Source organism: Oncorhynchus kisutch, linkage group LG14 (assembly GCF_002021735.2).
Source record: "Oncorhynchus kisutch isolate 150728-3 linkage group LG14, Okis_V2, whole genome shotgun sequence".
Classification (NCBI taxonomy): Eukaryota; Metazoa; Chordata; class Actinopteri; order Salmoniformes; family Salmonidae; genus Oncorhynchus; species Oncorhynchus kisutch.
This window is the reverse complement of record NC_034187.2, coordinates 36,615,478-36,637,437: the sequence shown is the minus strand read 5'-3', so window position 1 is coordinate 36,637,437 and position 21,960 is coordinate 36,615,478. Positions and strand designations below refer to the sequence as shown.

General features: G+C 48.8%; 1 protein-coding gene across 2 annotated transcripts in view; it reads left to right on the top strand.

Annotated features, from left to right (window-relative positions):
* LOC109903903 (protein ELYS) overlaps positions 1 to 21,960 on the top strand; it is a 25,476-nt gene extending 3,516 nt beyond the window's left edge. For both annotated transcript variants that reach the window (XM_020500914.2, XM_031788323.1), the window contains exons 3-36: positions 319 to 572; positions 704 to 884; positions 1,038 to 1,245; positions 1,335 to 1,451; positions 5,243 to 5,327; positions 5,899 to 6,049; positions 6,319 to 6,451; positions 6,717 to 6,898; positions 7,476 to 7,537; positions 7,680 to 7,808; positions 7,979 to 8,069; positions 8,344 to 8,433; positions 8,692 to 8,832; positions 9,045 to 9,149; positions 9,371 to 9,467; positions 9,704 to 9,827; positions 10,000 to 10,056; positions 10,255 to 10,398; positions 11,038 to 11,228; positions 11,332 to 11,476; positions 12,733 to 12,864; positions 13,119 to 13,266; positions 13,558 to 13,708; positions 13,817 to 13,924; positions 14,137 to 14,296; positions 14,600 to 14,806; positions 15,126 to 15,981; positions 16,533 to 16,638; positions 16,722 to 16,837; positions 17,078 to 17,322; positions 17,475 to 19,575; positions 19,763 to 19,860; positions 20,151 to 20,230; positions 20,412 to 21,960. In XM_020500914.2, coding sequence (XP_020356503.1) covers positions 319 to 572; positions 704 to 884; positions 1,038 to 1,245; positions 1,335 to 1,451; positions 5,243 to 5,327; positions 5,899 to 6,049; positions 6,319 to 6,451; positions 6,717 to 6,898; positions 7,476 to 7,537; positions 7,680 to 7,808; positions 7,979 to 8,069; positions 8,344 to 8,433; positions 8,692 to 8,832; positions 9,045 to 9,149; positions 9,371 to 9,467; positions 9,704 to 9,827; positions 10,000 to 10,056; positions 10,255 to 10,398; positions 11,038 to 11,228; positions 11,332 to 11,476; positions 12,733 to 12,864; positions 13,119 to 13,266; positions 13,558 to 13,708; positions 13,817 to 13,924; positions 14,137 to 14,296; positions 14,600 to 14,806; positions 15,126 to 15,981; positions 16,533 to 16,638; positions 16,722 to 16,837; positions 17,078 to 17,322; positions 17,475 to 19,575; positions 19,763 to 19,860; positions 20,151 to 20,230; positions 20,412 to 20,604 — 7,388 coding nt within the window. In that variant the 3' untranslated portion in view covers positions 20,605 to 21,960. The remainder of the gene's footprint in view (positions 1 to 318; positions 573 to 703; positions 885 to 1,037; positions 1,246 to 1,334; positions 1,452 to 5,242; positions 5,328 to 5,898; positions 6,050 to 6,318; positions 6,452 to 6,716; positions 6,899 to 7,475; positions 7,538 to 7,679; positions 7,809 to 7,978; positions 8,070 to 8,343; positions 8,434 to 8,691; positions 8,833 to 9,044; positions 9,150 to 9,370; positions 9,468 to 9,703; positions 9,828 to 9,999; positions 10,057 to 10,254; positions 10,399 to 11,037; positions 11,229 to 11,331; positions 11,477 to 12,732; positions 12,865 to 13,118; positions 13,267 to 13,557; positions 13,709 to 13,816; positions 13,925 to 14,136; positions 14,297 to 14,599; positions 14,807 to 15,125; positions 15,982 to 16,532; positions 16,639 to 16,721; positions 16,838 to 17,077; positions 17,323 to 17,474; positions 19,576 to 19,762; positions 19,861 to 20,150; positions 20,231 to 20,411) is intronic.

Sequence of the window (21,960 nt, the reverse complement as noted above, 5' to 3'; positions counted from 1 at the left end):
TGTCTGCACGGCGGCCATCGCTCACCAGCTGACCATGCTGGAGAGGATGGAAGTATGGCATAGTCACGAATTGGGCCTGTACCGTCGGCACCCTCAATTCCCAAACCTCACAACAACCCCAACATTTTTTTGGGTTTCCTGTCTACGTTTTAGCCATCACCTTTTGCATTCTTCAGTCTTCATGTCATACAAATGAAATCAAGCGTGCAGTATCATGTTATAAATGGAGGGGTTCTATAATAAACTTGTCAACAAGGAGGCCCTGCCTGTCTGCTTCCTCCCTACCTCACTGACGTGCTCCCCTCTCCCATGGCGCAGGTCGCAGCGGGCTGGCCTGGCTGGCATGTGGGCCCCAGCTGGAGGTGGTCCATGCGGTGACGGGCGAGCGTCTGTCCGCCTACTGCTTTAGCGGCGAGGGGGAGCACCCCCCAGGCGTGCTGGCGGCCAGGGACTTCTCCTGGCTGAAGAGAACGGGGCTGCTGGTGTGCCTGGAGGAGGCCCAGGGTAGCATGCTGTGTCTCTACGACCTGGGCATCTCCCGAGTGGTCAAGGCCGTGGTCGTACCGGGCAGGGTGAGTGCTCTCATCTTCCTGTCTCTCTCTTTCATATTCTCGCTCACCCTCCACTCCTTTCGCTTTCATCAACCGGTTGATTTGATTGATTGTGACGTCGACTGACTAACTGCTAATGTGTTGATTGGCAGATCACGGCCATCGAGCCCCTGGTGAGTTATGGCGGGGCCAGTGCTAGCACACAGCACCTCCACCAAAGCCTGCGCTGGTTCTTTGGCGTGGCAGCTGTGGTCACGGACCTGGGACACGTCCTCCTGGTGGACCTGTGTCTGGATGACCTGTCCTGCAGCCAGAGCGAGCTGGAGGCCTCAGGTCAGCCTTTGTGTGTGTGTGTGTGTGTGTGTGTGTGTGTGCTTAACTTTACATAACCTAAACTGTACTGGCCAGCAGTCCCTCTGAAGATTGTGTGAGAGTGTTCAATGTGTCTTTGTTTTTTTTGTTTTCATCTCTAACCATCCTCTCCAGACCTGGAGGTAGTGACTAAGTCCCCGGCTGAGATCCCCCGGCTGCGTGAGCAGGAGACACGCCAGGGCAGACACCTCTGTCTGCAGCTGAGCAGCCCCACGGGCACGGGGGCCACGGCCCTGCAGTACATCCCCCGCACCAACCAGCTGGCCGTGGGCTTCTCCGACGGATACCTGCAACTCTGGAACATGAAGACGCTCAAGAAGGAGTGAGTTGACGACCCAGTGATGACGCGATGGGAAAGCCACAGACTGTGTGGGTTGGTCTGATGGCCTCTTCTGCTGTGTTCTCCCCCAGGTATCACTCCCAGCTAGAGGGCGGAAGGGTGCCAGTGTACGCGTTCACCTTCCAGGAGCCAGAGAACGACCCCCGTAACTGCTGCTACCTGTGGGCTGTCCAGTCTGCCCAGGACAGGTAAGTTGTCCTTCCCTCTCCACCTGCCGGTCTGCCTGCCTGCCTGGGCAGCAAAGCTCGAGGCCTCTTGGAAGGGGTCGTAGTGTGTACTGCACACACCAGATCTGCGTGCAATTTGTATTTCAAAAAGCGTGTCAGGTGTGCTTGTTTTCACCTCAGCCACGCTCAAGGTCCTAATCGATATCATAACCGCCATCGACAAAAGACAGTACTGTGCAGCCGTATTCATCGACCTGGCCAAGGCTTTCGACTCTGTCAATCACCACACTCTTATCGGCAGACTCAACAGCCTTGTTTTCTCAAATGACTGCCTCGCCTCGTTCACCAACTACTTCTCAGATAGAGTTCAGTGTGTCAAATCGGAGGGCCTGTTGTACAGACCTCTGGCAGTCTCTATGGGGGTACCACAGGGTTCAATTCTTGGACCGACTCTCTTCTCTGTATACATCAATGAGGTCGCTCTTGCTGCTGGTGAGTCTCTGACGCACCTCTACGCAGACGACACCATTCTGTATACTTCTGGCCCTTCTTTGGACACTGTGTTAACAACCCTCCAGGCAAGCTTCAATGCCATACAACTCTCCTTCCGTGGCCTCCAATTGCTCTTAAATACAAATAAAACTAAATGCATGCTCTTCAACCGATCGCTACCTGCACCTACCCGCCTGTCCAACATCACTACTCTGGACGGCTCTGACTTAGAATACGTGGACAACTACAAATACTTAGGTGTCTGGTTAGACTGTAAACTCTCCTTCCAGACCCCTATCAAACATCTCCAATCCAAAGTTAAATCTAGAATTGGCTTCCAATTTCGCAACAAAGCATCCTTCACTCATGCTGCCAAACATACCCTTGTAAAACTGACCATCCTACCAATCCTCGACTTTGGCGATGTCATTTACAAAATAGCCTCCAATACCCTACTCAACAAATTGGATGCAGTCTATCACAGTGCAATCCGTTTTGTCACCAAAGCCCCATATACTACCCACCATTGCGACCTGTACGCTCTCGTTGGCTGGCCCTCGCTTCATACTCGTCGCCAAACCTACTGGCTCCATGTCATCTACAAGACCCTGCTAGACCCTGCTAGGTAAAGTCCCCCCTTATCTCAGCTCACCATAGCATCTCCCACCTGTAGCACACGCTCCAGCAGGTATATCTCTCTAGTCACCCCCAAAACCAATTCTTTCTTTGGCCGCCTCTCCTTCCAGTTCTCTGCTGCCAATGACTGGAACGAACTACAAAAATCTCTGAAACTGGAAACGCTTATCTCCCTCACTAGCTTTAAGCACCAACTGTCAGAGCAGCTCACAGATTACTGCACCTGTACATAGACCACCTATAATTTAGCCCAAACAACTACCTCCTTCCCTACTATATTTAATTTATTTATTTTGCTCCTTTGCACCCCATTATTTTAATTTCTACTTTGCACATTCTTCCATTGCAAAACTACCATTCCAGTGTTTTACTTGCTATATTGTATTTACTTTGCCACCATGGCCTTTTTTGCCTTTACCTCCCTTCTCACCTCATTTGCTCACATCGTATATAGACTTGTTTATACTGTATTATTGACTGCATGTTTGTTTTACTCCATGTGTAACTCTGTCGTTGTATGTGTCGAACTGCTTTGCTTTATCTTGACCAGGTCGCAATTGTAAATGAGAACTTGTTCTCAACTTGCCTACCTGGTTAAATACAGGTGAAATAAAAATAAAATAAAATTAAAAAAAACCCAAAGCCTCTTTTGGCTGTCTTTCCTTCCAGTTCTCTGCTGCCAATGACTGGAACGAACTGCAAAAATCACTGAAGCTGGAGACTCATCTAAATCAAATCAAATGTATTTATATAGCCCTTCGTACATCAGCTGATATCTCAGTGCTGTACAGAAACCCAGCCTAAAACCCCAAGCAGCAAGCAATGCAGGCAATCTCCCTCATTAACTTTAAGCATCAGCTGTCAGAGCAGCTCACAGATCATTGCACCTGTACATAGCCCATCTGTAAATAGCCCATCTAACTACCTCATCCCCATATTATTATTATTTTATTTTTTTGCTCCTTTGCACCTCAGCATCTACTTGCACGTTCATCTTCTGCACATCTCACTCCATTGTTAATTGCTAAATTGTAATTACTTCGCCACTACTGCCTATTTATTGCCTTACCTCCCTAATCTTACCTCATTTGCACACACTGTATATAGATTTTTTCCTATTGTGTTATGGACTGTACGTTTGTTCATTCCATGTGTAACTCTGTGTTTGTGTCACACTGCTTTTCTTTATCTTGGCCAGGTCACAGTTGTAAATGAGAACTTGTTCTCAACTGGCCTACCTTTTTTAAAATAAAGGTGAAATAAAAAGAATAAAAAATGTGGGTTCCCAGGCCCTTTGGTGTTCACATGTCTGAGGGGACTAGATCAGTTGAAGCAGTATAGTGGAAGCTCGGCATTTCACAGCTTGTATGCAAATGCAGCCGTGGTACACTGCGGTCACATCACACTGTTCAACTCAGGATTTGCCTTTATTTTTGCATTAATACCCTCTTGCAAATACATGACTTGGTGTATTTGCTGCCTTTTTAATACACCCTCTCTCTCAATTTGCTTTATTGGCATTACATAATATGTACACTACCGTTCAAAAGGTTGGGGTCACTTAGAAATTTCCCCTGTTTTTGAAAGAGAACCATTTTTTTTGTCCATTTAAAATAACATCAAATTGATCAGAAATACATTGTTAAGTGACTTTTGTAGATGGAAAGCTGATATTTTAATGGAATATCTGCGTACAGAGGCCCATTATCTGAGGCCCACTATGTAGATATTCCATTAAAAAAATCTGCTGTTTCCAGCAACAATAATATTTTACAACATTAACAATGTCTCAACTGTATTTTTGATACATTTTCTGTTATTTTAATGGACAAAAAAAATGTGATTCTCTTGAAAAACAAGGACATTTCTAAGTGACCCCAACCGTTTCAATGGTAAAGCGTACTAATTTACAATATTAACATAATTATAATATTGATAATCATCAATATTATCAACGGGACAATAGTAACAGTTATAATCCAGGGTCAAAATAACAATGTTATAGGCCTCCCAGGTTGCGCAGTGCTAGCTGTGCCACCAGAGATTCTGGGTTCGAGCCCAGGCTCTGTCGCAGCCGGCCGCGACCGGGAGGCCCATCTGGCGGCGCACAATTGGCCCAGCTTCGGCCGGGTTAGGGAGGGTTTGGCCGCAGGGATATCCTTGTCTCATCGCGCACTAGCGACTCCTGCCGGGCGCAGTGCACGCTGACCAGGTCGCCAGGTGCACGTTGTTTCCTCCGACACATTGGTGCGGCTGGCTTCCGGGTTGGATGTGCATTGTGTCAAGAAGCAGTGCGGCTTGGTTGGGTTGTGTTTCGGAGGAAGCATGGCTCTCGACCTTCGCCTCTCCCGAGTCCGTACGGGAGTTGCAGCGATGAGACAAGATAACACAGAGTTGGGGAGAAAAAAGGGGGTAAAATAATTTAAATTAAATGATAAAAAAAATATTTACAAAACAATGGCATAGAGGACAGGTTGTTTGGCCTGTCAGACACTGTCCCTCATTTTATGGCAGGCAGCAACATTGTGCGCTGCCAACCCACAGCACGTCCTCCCCCAACAGGACGGGTCGTCTATTCTCATCCGAGGTCTTTGAAACCTTGAATAAGGGTTTCAGATTTGGGGAAATTACGTAAATTGTTTTATTTTCATATTTCTTTTAACATTTTGTTTCTCTCTCCCTAGTGAGGCGGACGGGGTCAGCCTCCACCTGCTCCAGCTGGCCTTCAGTGAGAGGAAGTGTCTGGCCTCAGGGAAGATATTCTATGAGGTAACCATAATATCAACCGTCTTCTAGGTTTTTACTTAGCTACCTTCTTAGGCTGAGTTTATTTAAGCAGCCCAAGTTTGTTATTTTTCCCTATTACAGGGAAACGATCAGAATTGGGCTGCATGTGTAAACACAGCCTTATTGTCTTGATCTATTCTGTGTAATTGGTAAATGGCCCGTCTGCTCTGGTCTCTTTCGAGCCCCCAATGGATACAGAATTGTTCACCTCAAGGATCTTATTCTTTCTAAATGAAATAAGGAGCTATTCCCGCGTCCAGCCGCGGATCGCGCTGGGTCCAACTTCTGTTCAATGCCCCCTTTGTTTGGGAAAGACTCAGTGTGGGCTGTCACCCGAATGCTTTGGGTCAAGTATTTGGACTGGTAACATGCTTTTAAAGCCCAAAAGCTTGACGGTTTCAAAGTCTCTCTGGAGCTTTCTCAGCCCTAAAGATTTAATTTAGTCACCTGTTATTCCCAATCACAACCATACTTCTTCTTTACTTGGACATATTAAAATGCACTGCGTTGAGACCTTTTAAACGTTCCATCATTACCTCTCCCTCCCTCCTAGGGTCTGGAGTACTGTGAGGAGCGGTACAGTCAGGAGCTGAGCAGCACCGCCTTCCCCCTCAGGGCTCAGACCACCAACACCCGCCTGCTCAGCTGCCAGACCATTGAGAAGTTCCGACACCACCCAGACCGAGACGAGAGTATGAATGAAGGTACCCCTGCCTTCATTTTATCTCAACTCATCCACATCTCTTTCTGTTTAGGATTAGATTGGTGTCTTATTTACCAGAAAATACTCTCTCAGTAACCTACCTGGGTGGTATTGACTTATTAGACACCAAACGGAGACCTGAACTTGTCCGTTGCGTAACAATTTTCTACGGTGTGCACTAATTAATCTGACCCTAAACGAACGAATGTGGTTGTTTGCTTTTTCATTGTGGTCTCTGCTGGTCCTAAGGCTTCCTTCTCTCCTCGTTAGTTGCATCTCCAGACACCAGCGTGTCCATCTTCAGCTGGCAGGTGAAGGCCTATGGACAGGGCAACCCCTCCACCTACATCGGCGTCTTTGACATAAACCGATGGTACCACGCACAGATGCCCGACTCTCTAAGGTAGCATTCTGCCATCGAAATATCCCATCAAGTCCATATGTAAATGTGACCACGGTTGCCGCCTCAAATTTCATGTTGTGCCCAACTGCCCGTAATGCCAGGCGTTTAAGAATCAGATTATTTGTTATTAGTTATCTCACTTGTGTTTTCTACCTGTATTTTCACATATATATTGTAGATTAGATTTTTACAAACAAGTCTATGTTGTTCGATGTCAATGTGAAATTATTTTCAAATCAGCAATGGTTGAGTTTGTGTGTGTCAGAACGGGGGAGTCTCTGCGCAGCTGTCCCTACCTTGCCGTGTGGTCTTTGGACACGGTGGTGGAGATGACGTCGCCCTGCCCCCTGCTGGACATCCTGGTGCACGAGCGCAGCCTGAGCCGTGGCCTGCCCTACACCAGCCCCCCACCAGAACAGTTCTTCAAACCCACCACATACAACTTTGGCAAGTTACACACACACACATAAATACCCACACGCTGCAAGAGCCTTTAGACCAGGGGTAGGCAACTAGATTCAGGGCTGATTTTGTTGGAGAGGATCATCTGGGGGGACGGAACATAATTATAATAATGTGAACACTGCAAATTGACCAAAACTAAACCCAAAAAAGAGATTTATTTGTATTTTTTACGCAGTTTCATACCTATTACATTTTTATATTGTGGGAATTCTTGCAAACAGACTTGTTTAAAAAACATTTTTTGCTTGATTCCTGGTGGTTTTAGTCTTTATTTTTTTTAATTACCGAAAAATTAAAATCCTACACTAAAGAGCTTTTGCGGGAAGCCGAAATCAATCACTTGTTGGAAGGTTTTGGGCCGCTTGTTGCCGACCCCTGCTTTAAACACCCTCACAGTAAAAGGTTTTATAAAGGAAAAGGCTTCAGTTGAGAAGAGGACTATGTTCAGAGACATTGGTTGCACTGAGTAATTGGAAATACATGTAGCTCTTTGGAGCCATTGAGATCAGTTTTGTAAGTGTCTTTAATGTGCTAAGTAGTTTTTTTCCCCTTGGAACAGATGCAACCTGTTTGCTCAACACTGGCCTCGTGCACCTAACTTGCTCTGGCTATCAGAAAGAGGTGAGTTAACCCTAGTTGTCAGGCACAGTGGATGTTATAATCGGGTGTCACAACACAATTGGCTACACATCCTATTGTCATCCGTAGTCCGTACAGTATCATTTTATCTTAGCAAAAACAGTTAATGCGATTCCTGTCTCAGACTCTGAGCTTCCTGAGGAAGGCTGCTTCCTGCTCCAGTGATGTCATCTCAAACGGCTACTCCCGCTGCCTGATGTCCGGCCTGCTCTCCTCTCGCCTGGCCGACGTGCAGCCCTCCAGCCTCTCTCAGGTACAGACACCGCCTCTTTTCACAGGTCGCTCCTGTTTGTTCGACCAACTTTCTAGCGCCTAAAAGTTTAGGAACTATGTAATTCCACGTGGATGCATTGCGAGGTCATGGATAAAGCTCTGCAGTGAAGGTTGTTTTGTAAATGGGCCAAACTCTCTCTCTCTCCTCAGGAGGAGCAGTTGGACGCCATCTTGTCCACGGCGGTAGAGACCAGCTCCCTGGGTCTTATCACTGGCTGTATCAAACAGTGGACCGCTGAAGGTGAGACAACACACACCGACACACTGTTAGTTAGATCAACCCTGGCTGCGTCTCATTACTGCACGGTGGCCTCCTTTCCTCATCTCCTCTACTACATATACACTGATCGGTAGACACAGGACAGGTGAAAACAATAATGGTGGTAGCCGGCCCAGAATTTGCTCGCCAAGCCCAGTTCACTCACATCCGTGCAGATGGAGAGGGAGCGCGTTTAGTTTATTGAGATGTACACCTAGATTGGATTTCTCTAAAGTAACATTGTTGGCCTTAACAGAGCAACCAGGCTCTGCGGTGAACCTGCGCTACATTCTGGAGTGGGCCTGGGACAAGGTGGTTCTCACCAAGGAAGAGCTGGACGGCATATGTGAGTTTTTTTCTTTTTCATTCCCTGCTACAGTGTATGACACTGGCTGTCAGCACAGCTCTTGTGGAACTGCTTTTCATTGGATTATTTAATATTCGCAGCTGCGTATTTTCTTGGTAACTAGCAACTTGTGGCTGTGTTTTTAGATTCTTTAAAAAAAAAAAATTCTAGAAGCATTTATGGATTTCTTTCTTGGCGCAGCAGATTTGGGATGCGTTTTCTGACTTCCGTCTTTCCTAAATGCGTTTCTCTGCCCAGGTGCGCCCCTGTTTGACAGCTCGTCTAACTTCACGGACCCCCAGACCCTCCAGCTGCTGCAGCACAGCCAGAGACTACTGGGGAACCTGAGCACCATCTTCCACTGTCTGCTCAGCGAGGCACAGGAACTCACTCAGAGAGGTAAAGCCAGAGGGGCATTGTTGTAGGGGGCAAATGAATTTCAATGGGAAGCTGGGCGGGTGCGTTGATGCGCTGCCCGTTGACCAAGCGGAGCAGCAACATTTCGAGAGACTGAGGCACACAAGTGCATGTGTCGGTGGCCTCCACTCCTCAACACATTCACACGTCATGAGGTGTCAGAGTTGGGCATCATAGGGATTTTCTGTGTACAGGTTTGCTGGGACTCCTCAATAAGAACCTGGTGTCCAGCCTCATCTCCCAGTACGCACGGGTGGTCCTATGGTTCTGTCGGACCGGTCTCCTGCCTGAGGGCTCCGGTAAGACCGTGTGCTGAAGCAATTCAAACATCTGTCGTGTTGAGGTCAGACCATATTCCAGTGAACCCTTTTTTTGGAGACTAGTCTTCAGACCACTTTCATCATGTACACCAAAAGTAGTGGCCTTGATAGGTTATAGGGCACCGTTTTGGATGCAGCCCTAGAGATGTCCACTGGTAACAGATGTATAATAGTGGTAATCCCCCCCCCCCCCCAACCAGATGAGGACGCTGTGCAGATCTCCAGGCCGTTCTACAGCTACTCAGTTATCCAGAACTACTACACCCTCCGCAGAGAGGAGCTGCAGCAACTGTCCAAGTGAGTGCTGTTCACATCATGCTGTTTACCTGCAAAGACCTGGTTCAGAACTAACAGTAAAACACCTCGACCCAAGACCGGAGGAGTTTAACTTCAGTTATTTTGTTATGTACAGTAATATTGGATATGAAGATAATTTTGTCTGTGATATTAGTGTCAACGTTCTGTTCTAAGCAATACTGCAAATTAGACTGTTCTGGAAAACTCTTCTGAATTAACCACCTGCGTCTGCTCAGGGGGAAGTGGTGTGCCGATTGCCTGATGATTGACGGCCTGGTCGCCCAATGCGGGGCTCGTTTGGTTGACCTGTGGAAACGGGACGAGGGTGGGACGGGACAGTATCCGCCCCCTACGCTACACGTAAGCGTTTGGTAACCAGGCATACTCGCTCACAGCCCAAAAATGATCACAATCCCACCTTGAGCCGACGCTTTGACTGATGCCATGGAAGTGACATTCCGATGTGGAAATGGGGACGACAAGCTAAAAGAAATGCAGGTTGTGTTGATCATCTTCTCTCTGTTGTCCACAGGGCCTGCTTGATATTTACCTCCTGGAAAACATTGATGAGACTGCTAAGCACGCCATCGTATCCTGATCTCCTCTGTTTCCCGCCGTCCATCTCATTTGACCACATATTCATTTCCGGGAGTTGGTTTAATTTGATTTGTCCAGTCCTTACACTCCTAACCCACATTCACCACACATGCACGCATGCGCACACACCGAATAGTGGGACACGACATCTCCCTCCTTCTGTGTGTTTGAGCCTTAACCCCTCCCCCAGGTGATCTACCTGCTGCTGGATGTGATGTACTTCTCTAACAAGAGCGGGGCGTCTGTGGAGTCCTTCCCCAATGCCTTCGCAATCCCCATCGGTCTGGTCAAGCTGGTGCAGGGCCTCTGGCTGCTGGACCACCACGACCACCAGGTACACACACAACAATTGATGAGCATTGTCATACACTCCCATGTGGAATTTGTCATGTACACAGAGTAAACCAAACATTAGGAACACCTTCCGAATATTGAGTTGGACCCTCCTCCCTCCCCTTTTTGCCCTCAGAACAGCCTCAATTTGTCGGGGCACGATGTCGAAAGCGTTCCACAGGGATGCTGGCTTATGTTGACTCCAATGCCTCCCACAGTCGTGTCAAGTTGGCTGGATGTCCTTTGGGTGGTGGACCATTCTTGATACACATGGGGAAACTGTTGAGCGTGGAAAACCCAGCAGCGTTACAGGACTTAAAACAAACCGGTGTGCCTGGCACCTACTACCCGTCTTCTGTCTTGCCCGTTCATCCTCTGAATGGCACACATACACAATCCATCTCTCAAGGCTTAAAAATCTGTATTTAACCTGTCTCCTCCCCTTCATCTAGTCTGGTTTGAAGCGGATTTAATAAGGGAGATAAATAAGGAATCATGTCTTTCACCTGGCCGGTATATGTCATGGAAAGGGCAGGTAGTCTTAATGTTATTTACCCTTGGCGTATACTGTTATATTTTCTAGAATGAACAGTTGGTAGTGCTAAAACAGTCCTCCATTTGTCCCCTTTGACCCTTCCAGAACTCCCTGGAGCTTCTCCTGCATCCGGCCACCTCCCCGTCCCTGTGGGGCTGGCAGCACGGCCATGTCCTGCAGGCTCTAATGTGCCAGGGGCAACACGGAGTCGCTCTACGCTACCTCCACGTCATGAAGCCCCCTCTCTCCTCCACTGCTCAGGCCCAACTCTGCCTCTCCGTGTTGCTACACAACAGGTGGGGGTGTGTTTCCTGGCATCCTTGCCATCAGTGATTGCGTTGTGAGTTTTGATAACATAAACGTGTGTGTGATCTCTCCTCCTCCCCTCCATGTGTGTAGGTGTCTGGTGGAGGCGTTGGCCTTGCTGAGGCAGCACTCCAACCGTCTGAACGCGGAGGAATTGTTACGGTTCCTCTATGAGACCTGTCAGGAGCTGGGTCTCATGAAGGAGCTGCTCAAACTGCCCCTGGGCCTCACTGAACAGGTACGATGCCATGTTCCCCCGGGTTTCCTTTCTGACAGGGTGGCTGAAACCAGGAAGCTAAACTATACTGAACAAAAAATGTAAATGCAACAATTTCAAAGAGTTACAGTTCATATTAGGAAATCAGTCAACTGAAATAAATTCATTAGGCCCTAATCAATGGATTTCACATGACTGGGAATACAGATACCTTTAAAAAAAAAAGTAGGTGCGAGGATCAGAAACCCAGTCAGTATCTGGTGTGACCACCATTTGCCTCTTGCAGCGCGACACATCTCCTTCACGTTAAGTTGTTCAGGCTGTTGATTGTGGAATGTTGTCCCACTCATTTTTAATGGCTGTGTGAAATTGCTGGATATTGACGGGAACTGGAACATGCTGTCGATCCAGAGCATCCCACACATGCTCAATGGGTGACATGTCTGGGGAGTATGCAGGCCATGGAAGAACTGGGACATTTTCAGCTTCCTAGAATTTGGTACAGATCCTTGCGACATGGGGCTGTACATTATCATGCTGAAACATGAGGTGATGGCGGAGAATGAGTGGCACGACAATGGGCCTCAAGATCAATTGTGTTCATTGTCCATAGCTTATGACTGCCCATACCATAACCCCACCTCCACCATGGGGCACTCTGTTTACAACGTTGACATCATCAAACCGCTCGCCCACACGACACCTTACACATGGTCTGCTGTTGTAAGGCCAGGTTGGACGTGCTGCCAAATTTTCTGAAACATGACATTTTCAGGCAACAGCTCTGGTGGACATTCCTGCAGTCATCATGCCAATTGCATGCTCCCTAAAAACTTCAGACATCTTTCGCATTGTGTTTGACACAACCGTACATTTTAGAGTGGGCTTTTATTGTCCCCAGCACAAGGTGCACCTGTGTAATGATCATGCTGTTTAATCAGCTTCTTGATATGCCACACCTGTCAGGTGGATGGATTATCTTTCATTTAGCTCATGAAACAGGGAACCAACACTTTTTCATGTTGCATTTATATTTTTGTTCTGTGTATATTTTCTAAATATATAATGCAATAAATTATGCCATTTAGTGGATGCTTGTATCCAAAGTGACTTGCAACAGTGAGTGCATACATTTTGGTATTGGTGGCCTCAGTGCGAATCAAACCCAGAACCCTGGCGTTGCTAGCTGAATGCTCATCATTAAAAAATAAAAAAATATTGTGTTCAGAGGTTGTGCCTATCCTGTCCTTGAAGGTTGTGTGTGTGTGTGTGTGTAGGAGTGCTTGGAAAGGTTCCTACAGGGTACAGGGGGTCTCCAGAACAGGGAGCTTCTGATGGTGCACTACCTGCAGCAGGCCAACTACGTCCCCGCCCTGCAGCTCAACCACACCCTCAAGATGAACACAGTGGTACGTACACATTTACATTGAATAAACTTCAAGTAAGTCTGACTCATTAATACACTTCATCATGCTCAAACATACAACTAGAAATGCTGTTAAAAAAAAGTTGTAATGTGAACAATACAAGTGTTAGAAATGAGTCAATCAAGGAGCCACAACATGGGTTCAGATTGTGTTGAGACGGCGGTTTGCGTTATTGTTGCGGTGTTTCTGTATGTTTCCATAAATGTTTCCATTCCATTCATATATCGGTTCTCCAGAATGAGAGGGATCCCAAGTTGAAGGAGAGAACCCACACGAGGAACTCTATCTTGGACCAGTACGGGAAAATTCTCCCTCGGGTCCAGAGGAAGCTGGCCACTGAGAGGTCTAAGCCGTACCACCACCCTGCCACCATCCTCAGAGAGGGTACGGGATCTCACCCAACTTCTAGCTTCTCATTAACTACTCTGTACACACACTTTCGGTGTTCAACGGACAAGAATATGCTTGACTTGGATGTTGGTGGTACTTCTGTTCGGATTCAAGCATCATGTGAATTGGATTGGAACAAGTGTGTTTGTGTCACAGCGTTCTATTCTGTGGAATCAACTATGACATTCAGCCTCTGTTTTGGATGCATTGATTCCTTTTGTATAAAACGGATGTGTTGCATGTTTTTTGCGTGACCCTTGACTTCCTCGTGTGTTCTTCCGACAGTGTCGCGACCACAGCCCCTGTCGACCATCGCCAAACGGTCGGCCAATGAGAACGTGCTGACCAGAGCAGCGTTCATCAACAATGTCCTGTCGAAGATCGAGGAGGTGTGGGTGGGAGGGAACCCCACGCCCCAGTCCTCGCCATTCAAGAGGTGAGACCGCTCGTTCCTGTCCCAAACCCAACCCTGTCTTTTAGTTGAATGGTAAGTGGCTTTGTATCTCTGTTCATTGAATGGTTGTCCACTCTCCACACCACCCAGCCCCAGTGCAGCAGAGGCACTGTGCCCCAGCCCCCTGTTCCCCTCCCGGGATCTGCCCGAGGCCTTCGTGGGCACGCCCATCACCATGACCTCCAAGAGGAAGTCCAGGTACGACACGGGGGCCAAACTCCAAACTTGACATTTTTGCATGTAATAAATCATACATTGATGTCAATGGGAGATGTGGGTGGAAGTTCTGGTTATGTATATGTTTCTCAAGTATGTGCTTGTATGGAAGAAGCCCTATTGTGTAGAGGGCTTTGACGTGATGGTTTTGACACATCTGACATGCTTTCTTAACTTCCTCTTCCTGCCCCCAGGCTGCTAGAACTGGTGGTGCACCCCTCCCCTCAGACCACTCCCCCGGAGGGCTCACGGCCACTGCTGACGCCCCCCAGGTCGGCCACCTCCTGGAACCCCCCAAAAAGCATCAACAAGGCCCCAGAGCTTAGTCTGCTGCAGACCCCACAGGTGGTCAAGGTGAGACACCGACCAAGGGGAAGGGTCGTCGACCATCACCACTGTCACATGGGCTCTCACATCCATTCCAAGGCGCTGTTGAGGCTCACTGGCACGGGGGTGACCCGACACCCTAGTTTTATAGGATTTTCAAGCTAGGTTGGAAATGAACTCCAACTAGAAGTCTCATGGTCTGGGATACCACTGTGCCTGAGACATGAGCCTGTCTGCTGCAGTCAGATATCATTGTAACTTTTCCTCCATTTTGAACTAATTTGTTTGTTTGAACGCCACTTTCTGCATGGTTGTGTTCTCTTTCCGTAGCGAGCACGAGCGCTGGCGGCATCCGGCCCCGTGTTCTCGGCCTTCACCCCCCAATCCATCCTGAGGAGCAGCTTGCGCCCCATGGCCACCCCCACTACCTCCCCTGGGCGCTCTGTCACCCCCCCGCCGCGCCCCAAGGAGAGCCGCATCACCTTCATCAAGGAGACGGCAATGCCAGAGAAAGGCCCCCTCCGCTGGAGCAATGGGGTAAGACCCCCGGACCATTGGGCCACATTTAGCAACATAAAAAAAAGATTTAACCTTATTTAACTAGGCAAGTCAGTTAAGAACAAATTCTTATTTACAATGACGGCCTAGTAACAGAGGGTTAACTGCCTGGTTCAGGGGCAGAACGACAGATTTGACCTTGTCAGCTCTGGGATTCGATCTAGCAACCTTTCGGTTAATGGCCCAACACTCTAACCACTAGGCTACCTGCCGCCCCTAGAATTTTGAGATTTCTTCTTGTAAACCGTTCAGAAACGTATCCCTTGTGTGTGTTAATGATTTATGTTATTTTGTGTAGATCGCAACAGAGAATGAAATTAGTTTGCTGACCAGAGGCTCCCCACTGCCCAAGGCTGGACTGATGGCCTGGACATCACACCCTGCAGCTGCTGCTGATGAGGATGATGAAGAGTTAGAGGAGGATGAGGTGAAGGTAACACATGTGAAGTTCCTGCCACCACCAGTCCCCGAGCCCTCACCAGAGGAAGGAGAGTCTGAGAGCGGCTCCTCTGGCCAAGAGGTCGTTGTGGTAACCACGTTGCCAGGACGACTCAGCCTGGGCCTGGAAACGAGCCAGGCCTCTGTCCTATCAATAGACACCACCCTTGAGTTCCATGATGCACCTCTACCTGAAGACCTGGAGAGGGAGGAGGCGCTTAAGAAGCCAGCCAATGAAGTCGTAGACGAAGAGGAAGTGGTGGTTAACCTCAAAACTCCAGCAGTACCAGAAGTCCAGCCACCACAGGTGGAAGTGCAGCCTGCAATAGCCAATGAGCCAACTCTCCTCCACTCTGTGGAGGAAGGGCAGGAAGTAAAGGAAGAGACCATCAACAGCCAAGAGGAAGTGGCTGTAGATCAGGAGTCGGACCAGGAAGTAGAGGAGATGGAGGTCAACCCCAAACAAGAAGAGCCTGAGGCTAAACAGGATGAGGAAATTGTAGTGGAACCAAGGCTCACACAGGAAGTAGAACTGACACCAGACACGGAAGTGTTTGAGGAACTGAACCTTGACCAGAAAGAGAAGCCCAACCATGAGCCTGCGGTGGAGACTGCAGAGCAGCCAGAGGTGGCGATGGTGGTAGAGGAGGAGACTGGAGAGGATGAATCACAACCCACTGCACCGATTGAACCAGTGGAAGACATGGAACATACAGGTGAGGGTTTCCCTTGTAAGGACTCCGCTAGGAAGAACTTACAGCTGCTCCAGCGGCCAAATGTAAAAACATTGCATTCATGTCCTGCTTGGTTTCAGCTCTGTGAATATATAGTGTGTTAAATTCTTCTCTCAGGAGTAGTATTGAGTCAAAGGGAACACCCAAATTGAGCGTGCATTCAGCACAAGGTTGAGGTTTTCAATTGAAGGGATGGGTTAAAAATGACCCAAGACGATCAGAAACGTTAAATGGTTTTAGGGAGTCTTGCACAGTTTAGAGCTTCCACACAGTATAAGCCAAGGGCACAACCATTTCAAGTGATTTTTACTTTGATAATGTGCAGAGGGCCTGTGAGTGGAGCTCAGTGCAGGGAACTCTGATATAACCACAGTGGGAAAAGCTGACCGAGCTAAACCTAACAGCATCGGATATGAAGCTTAGATGAGTTTTACACAGAGACGACTGATTCCGATGCAGTTGATTTTAAACCTATGCATAATGACGATGACCTTGTTGAACCCCTCTCTTGTGCCTTCTCCCTCCTCTTGTAGATCTGGACGAGTTTGTAGAGTGCCATCTATTTGGCAGTGGCCTGTCTCCACCCCTGACCCACTCGTGCATCCTCGAGACTTCTGACAACTGGACCTCCTTCAACAGGTGAAAACGCATCCCAACAACAGCATTGGGTGTGTATGTGTTTACAACTATTCATTGATATTAAACCTCTCCCCCCTGTGCAGTGAACCGGTGTGTGGCGTGGTGGAGGAGGAGGAGCCTGCCCTTATCACTGCCCCCCCGGCCCTCACCACCCAGAAGTCTGTATCCTCGTCAGACACAACCGGGACCGACTCTCACTGTGAGTGACCTCTTGCTCGTGACCTTTACCCCATGACCCTAGGTCATGCGATCAGAGATCTAACGCAGGCCAACTGAACAAACTACAACCACAAAGGATTATTGTTCTGATTGGCCGGCAGTGGAGTTGGCACCTCTCGGGCCAATACCGACCAATGGTGTGGAATGTTCAGAATAGCTTGTTACTTCTTGTTGTCCTGTATCAGTGACTGCATTTGATGGATATCTTCCCTCCCTGTAGCTGTGGTGAGCCTGAACGACAGTGAGGAACTCTCTAGTGCTGCGTCGGAGGATGAAGAGGAGTCGTCGTCGTCAGAAGCCCCTTCTGAGGACTCTGGCAGTGAGGTGGAGATCATCGACGAGGTGCAGGGGAATGGGAGGCAGCGAGCTCCCCTGCCCCTACAGCCACATCCCCAGTTCCTGTCTGACCTATCGGAGCAGGACGCAGCCGTGCTCTCATTGGTCACCCCAGAGGCAGACCTAAAGGTTAAGCGGTCTTGTGAAATTCTAACTCATGCATATAAGTGGTGTGTAGACCTAAATACCGTGGGTGACTGTTCTCTCTTGTTTTGTGATTTTTAACCTAGATTGTGCTCTATAAAAGTTCTCATTCGTCTCTCGGTGTGTTTCCCCTACAGATGGTGGAGGATGACATGGACGGGGAGGTGGTGATGATCAGGCTGGGGGCAGCAGGAGACGAGGGGGTCTGCTACACAGAGCTGAAGCCCTCCACCACCCTGCTGGTTCCTCTGGAGCTGCTGGAGGCGCAGGGGCAGGCCCTGGCAGACGGAGTCCGCCTGGGTCAAACCGAGGTGGGGGAAGGCAGTGAGCCGGAGGTACCACTCTCTGAAGCCCACAGCAGCTTCTCTCTTATGCTGGAGGCTGAGGATGGGAATGCAGACATCGTACCACTGGAGGTACCACTAGAACCCACTGAGCATCTGACTGCAGAGAGAGCGTCTGACAAGCATGCTGCTGACCCGGAGGTCATCTGCCTGGGCACAGATGACCAGGACATCCCCCTTGCTGAGGCTGATCCCCAGGAGGAACAGGGGGCTGAGATGGACACCCTGGAGGGGATGGATACCTTGGAGGCAAGCTTTAATAGCTGGACAGAGGCAGAGACTGATGGACCTGAGGCTTTGTCGGAGGAGAATGTTCCTCAAGTCACAGACGTCCTGCCTGAATCCTCTGAGGCCGTGGCTGAAGATGAACTGACCGGGACTGAACCAACCAGATCAGCTGAAGATGGAGATGTTGACGTAGACAATGTAGAAGAGCCAGATGAGATCCCTGCTGAACCAACCGAAGCAGAAGAGCCTTCACCAGTCCTGGTTGAGAACGAGCAGCCCAGCAGAGCGAAGAAGGGAACAGATGAGGTGACCATGGAAGAGGAGACTGTCCCGTGTGCTCAGAGTCAAGAGGAGGAGATGAAGGCTGATGACGTTGAGCTGGATGCCGAGAAAGAGATGGAGGAGCCTGTCGCTGTCCCTGCAGACCAGCCTCTGCCTCGGGTAGAAAGCAAAGGACCCATCCAGTCAGACAACCATGAACCTGCCCAGGGAGAAGCCGTAAGCGATGTGGCTACCCCTCAAACCGCAAAACTCTCTACAGCAAGTGAGGAGGAGAGGGAGCCCATCAAGCCTCGCAACATCCAGTCTGAGTCTGAGTCTGTGTCTGAAACCTTGGAGGTCAGGAAAGCCCCATCCACCCCAACGCGCAGGGCCACCATGCAGAGGAAGACGGTGAAGTTCACCTCAGTGGAGCCAGAGAGACCTGGGTCAGAGGGTGACGAGAGGCTGGCAGGACAGACTGAGATGGAGACGGACTCTCAGGTCCCGGCCACGCCCAGACGGATCACCAGGAGTGGCCATCACGGACAGGACTCCAGAGTTCCCGTCACCCCTCGACGGAGCGCCCGGAAAACCGAACGCCAGCCAGAACCCGAGCCTCAGAGAGAGGAGAGGAAAGGAGAGGAAGAGGTCTCGGTCCTCATCACTGAGGCTGCTGTGGTCAACTCCAAGCCCACCCCGGCCAAACGGCGCACCCAACAGAAGGCCACTCCGAGGACGGGAACTCGGCGGACCAGGAACACCCAGGTGGAGGGCGAAGAGGAACCAACAGCCATGGATGAAACAGCCAGCAAGGGGTCAGTGCTGTCGGTTAGACGCAGTGCTAGGAAGAGCCGAACTGGAACCAAGACCCCAGCGGTCCCTGAGGAAGAGAAGCCAAACGATGAAGAGGACGTAAAGCAGACCAGCAGTCCAGGCAGGGTGACCCGCAAGTCGACCCGAAGGGGTGTGAACCTCGCCCTCTTCACAAAGAAAGAGGAAGTGTTCACCGTGGACCCTCCCCGCAGCCTTAGGAAGACGAGGGGTGAAGGCACCGCTGAGAAGACAAAAGACGCCCCCGTGTCGTTCTGTCGACCAACCAGGAGCCGTCTGTGGAATCACCAGGAGGAGGACCTGCCCCTGTTGGAGACGCCCCTGGAGGTGGACTCCGGAACTCCTGTGGCCGACGCCCTCATCAAGAGACTCCACGACGAGGAGGCCAAACGGGAAGTGGGTGAGACCTTGGTCGTCACGGAGATGGTGCAAGCCAATAGGAGAGGTATTAAGTCGCAAGGTCAGTGGGCGCCCTCTCCACCCCCGATGGTGGAGATGATGGTGTCCGAGGCCGAACAGGGAAGCCCTGTCAGGGACTCATTCATCTACTCACCACCTCGGAGGAGAACTAGAGGTAAGGAGCTCCACGTCTTCACCACAATCAAATCAAACTAATGTATTTTATAAAGCCTTTTTTACATCAGCAGTTGTCACAAAGCACATGACAGTAACCGGGCCTGGGCCACAACGTCAAACTTTGTAGAGGAATATGAATGTTTTGGCTCTCTCTTATGTTTTGGATGACCTTCTGTCTGTGACAGGTAGGATAGCAGAGTCGCCCTGTCAGAATGGCGTGTCTGCGCCTCCCATTACTCGTACCAGGCGACCGGACGCCAGTGCAGCACGTCCTGTAAACGAGGTCAGTTGGTCACATCCTTTAGACTGAAACTAACCGTTAGACGAGACACAGGACTGGCCGTGTTTCATTTTCCTCCACAGCGGTGATGACGGTGGCTCCACCTATCCCTCCAATACGATTAGTGGTGCCTTTGCCATATTTTGCTCAACTATCCCGTCCTCTCAGAGCTGTGATCACAGAAGGAGCTAGGGGTTGAAATGGAACTGGGACGTGGTCATTAGGTCCATGTCAGGTTGCTGTCGGTCATCTTCAAGCTTGGTCTCTGCTGTGTGTATCTTCCTGTTGCTCAGGACAAGAACTCGTCAGGAGAGGTGGTGGAGATCGAGATGGCGGCTGCTAAAACCAGAACAACCAAGAGACGAACAACCAAGTAAGTCCTCTTGACATACAGCCCTCTGTGTTTTCTCTCGATTTCTTCCCCTATCTGTCCTCAGAATAGCACACCATCTGCAATGTGAATGCTCCTACCCCACTCCTTCGGCTGTGTTTATTCCAGAAGTCACAACAAGATGACTGTTCCTCTCTTATTTTCCCCCCTAACTCTCCCTCAGGCCCAAAGCAGCCCCGGCGTCCCCTACCCCAGCCAAGGTGGATCTGATCTCTCCCATGCCCAGCCCGGCCGAGCGTGCCACGAGGAGGAGGAGGGTGGTGGAGGAGAACGAAGCCCCGCGGATGAACCTCCGACGTAAACGAGTGCTGGAGGCCATCTTCCCCAAACCAGTCACCCGCCGGAAGAAGCTATGATCGGATGCCATTTTCCCCCTAAACAAAACTACAGCATCAACTTGGGAGTCTTCCAGACTCGGTCAGAACTCATGGGGTGTGTCTTCATCTCCTTTCCTTCATCTTAACTGCTCTGAAAAATAGGATGGGGAAGGGAGTATGGTGCCTACTGGGTATTTCCAATACATGTCAATGCAGATGAAGGAAAGGAGACTGAGAGGAATCCACTTTAGACTATAGAGATGCACCCGTGGACTGGACTCTACTCCTAGGAAGCGATTTTATTCTCCACCTTTCTTTTAAGAACTTTTGCAGCCTGCTGTTTTATATTTAAGAAGACAAACAAACCAGTGGAGAACATTTTTTTAAATGAATAATCAGATTTAATTTGGGAGATTGATATAATAATTTTATATAAATTATTGTAATGTTTACAGGGAGGAAGACCGGTATTTGAACAACAAAAAAAGAGTGATTGGTTTTTATTTCTGGAGAACTCGTACATTTATATGAATTGATGGCTATGTTAATGGTCTCTTTTGCTATGTTATGAATAAAGTTGAATACTTGTGAATGATCTGATTTTATTTGTAGTGCAGAGCCGGCCCTAGCCACTAAGAGACCGCTTAGGGCCCCGCGGCCGCTAGGGGGCCCCGACCCCAATTTTTTTGATAGGGGTCTCAACTTAGTGGGGGAGTCTCAACGTACTGTTAAGAGTTACAATAGAACAATACACAAGGTGTAATTTTGAAATGTGGTTGTCCCAAAAAAATTCTGTCACTTAATTAGCCCATGTCACCTACATTTGTTTCGATTGTTAAATTAGTCCAGCAATCTAAACTTGTAGTAATCATGGTTGAATTACTGATCGGACACACGGGGAACGTGATCAGGGGGACACTCTGGATTTAGTTCGTCACTGACTCAGACGTCATATTAATATGGCATAAGAGCGTTTGGAAAGTGACTGACTAAAATGTTAATGTAAATCATAAAGGGCTAAATGTGTACAACTGCAGGAAGATAACCAGGCTAGAGCCGGTTCTGTTGTAGCTTCTCAATAATGTTTGTCTCATAATCATATTGCCGATGTTAGCCTTAAAAGACAATTTTGTAAAGTTAATTTGCTGTTGTTTTTAAAAAATATCAATTCACACTAATTTGGGTTGTTTGGGGTTATTTTCCTATAATGTACTGTATCACTAACATGTACATAACCTGCACCGTGAATCCACTGGGGGTGATGAGGCTTGTTTGCTTTTAAGGTCATTTGACCAGCTGAACGCTATTTTCAGATGAATGTAGAATGTCTTCAGTGACTTTGACAATATGGTAAAAGCGGAAGTATTTCATTAAAAGTGAGCTGAACTTAACTGA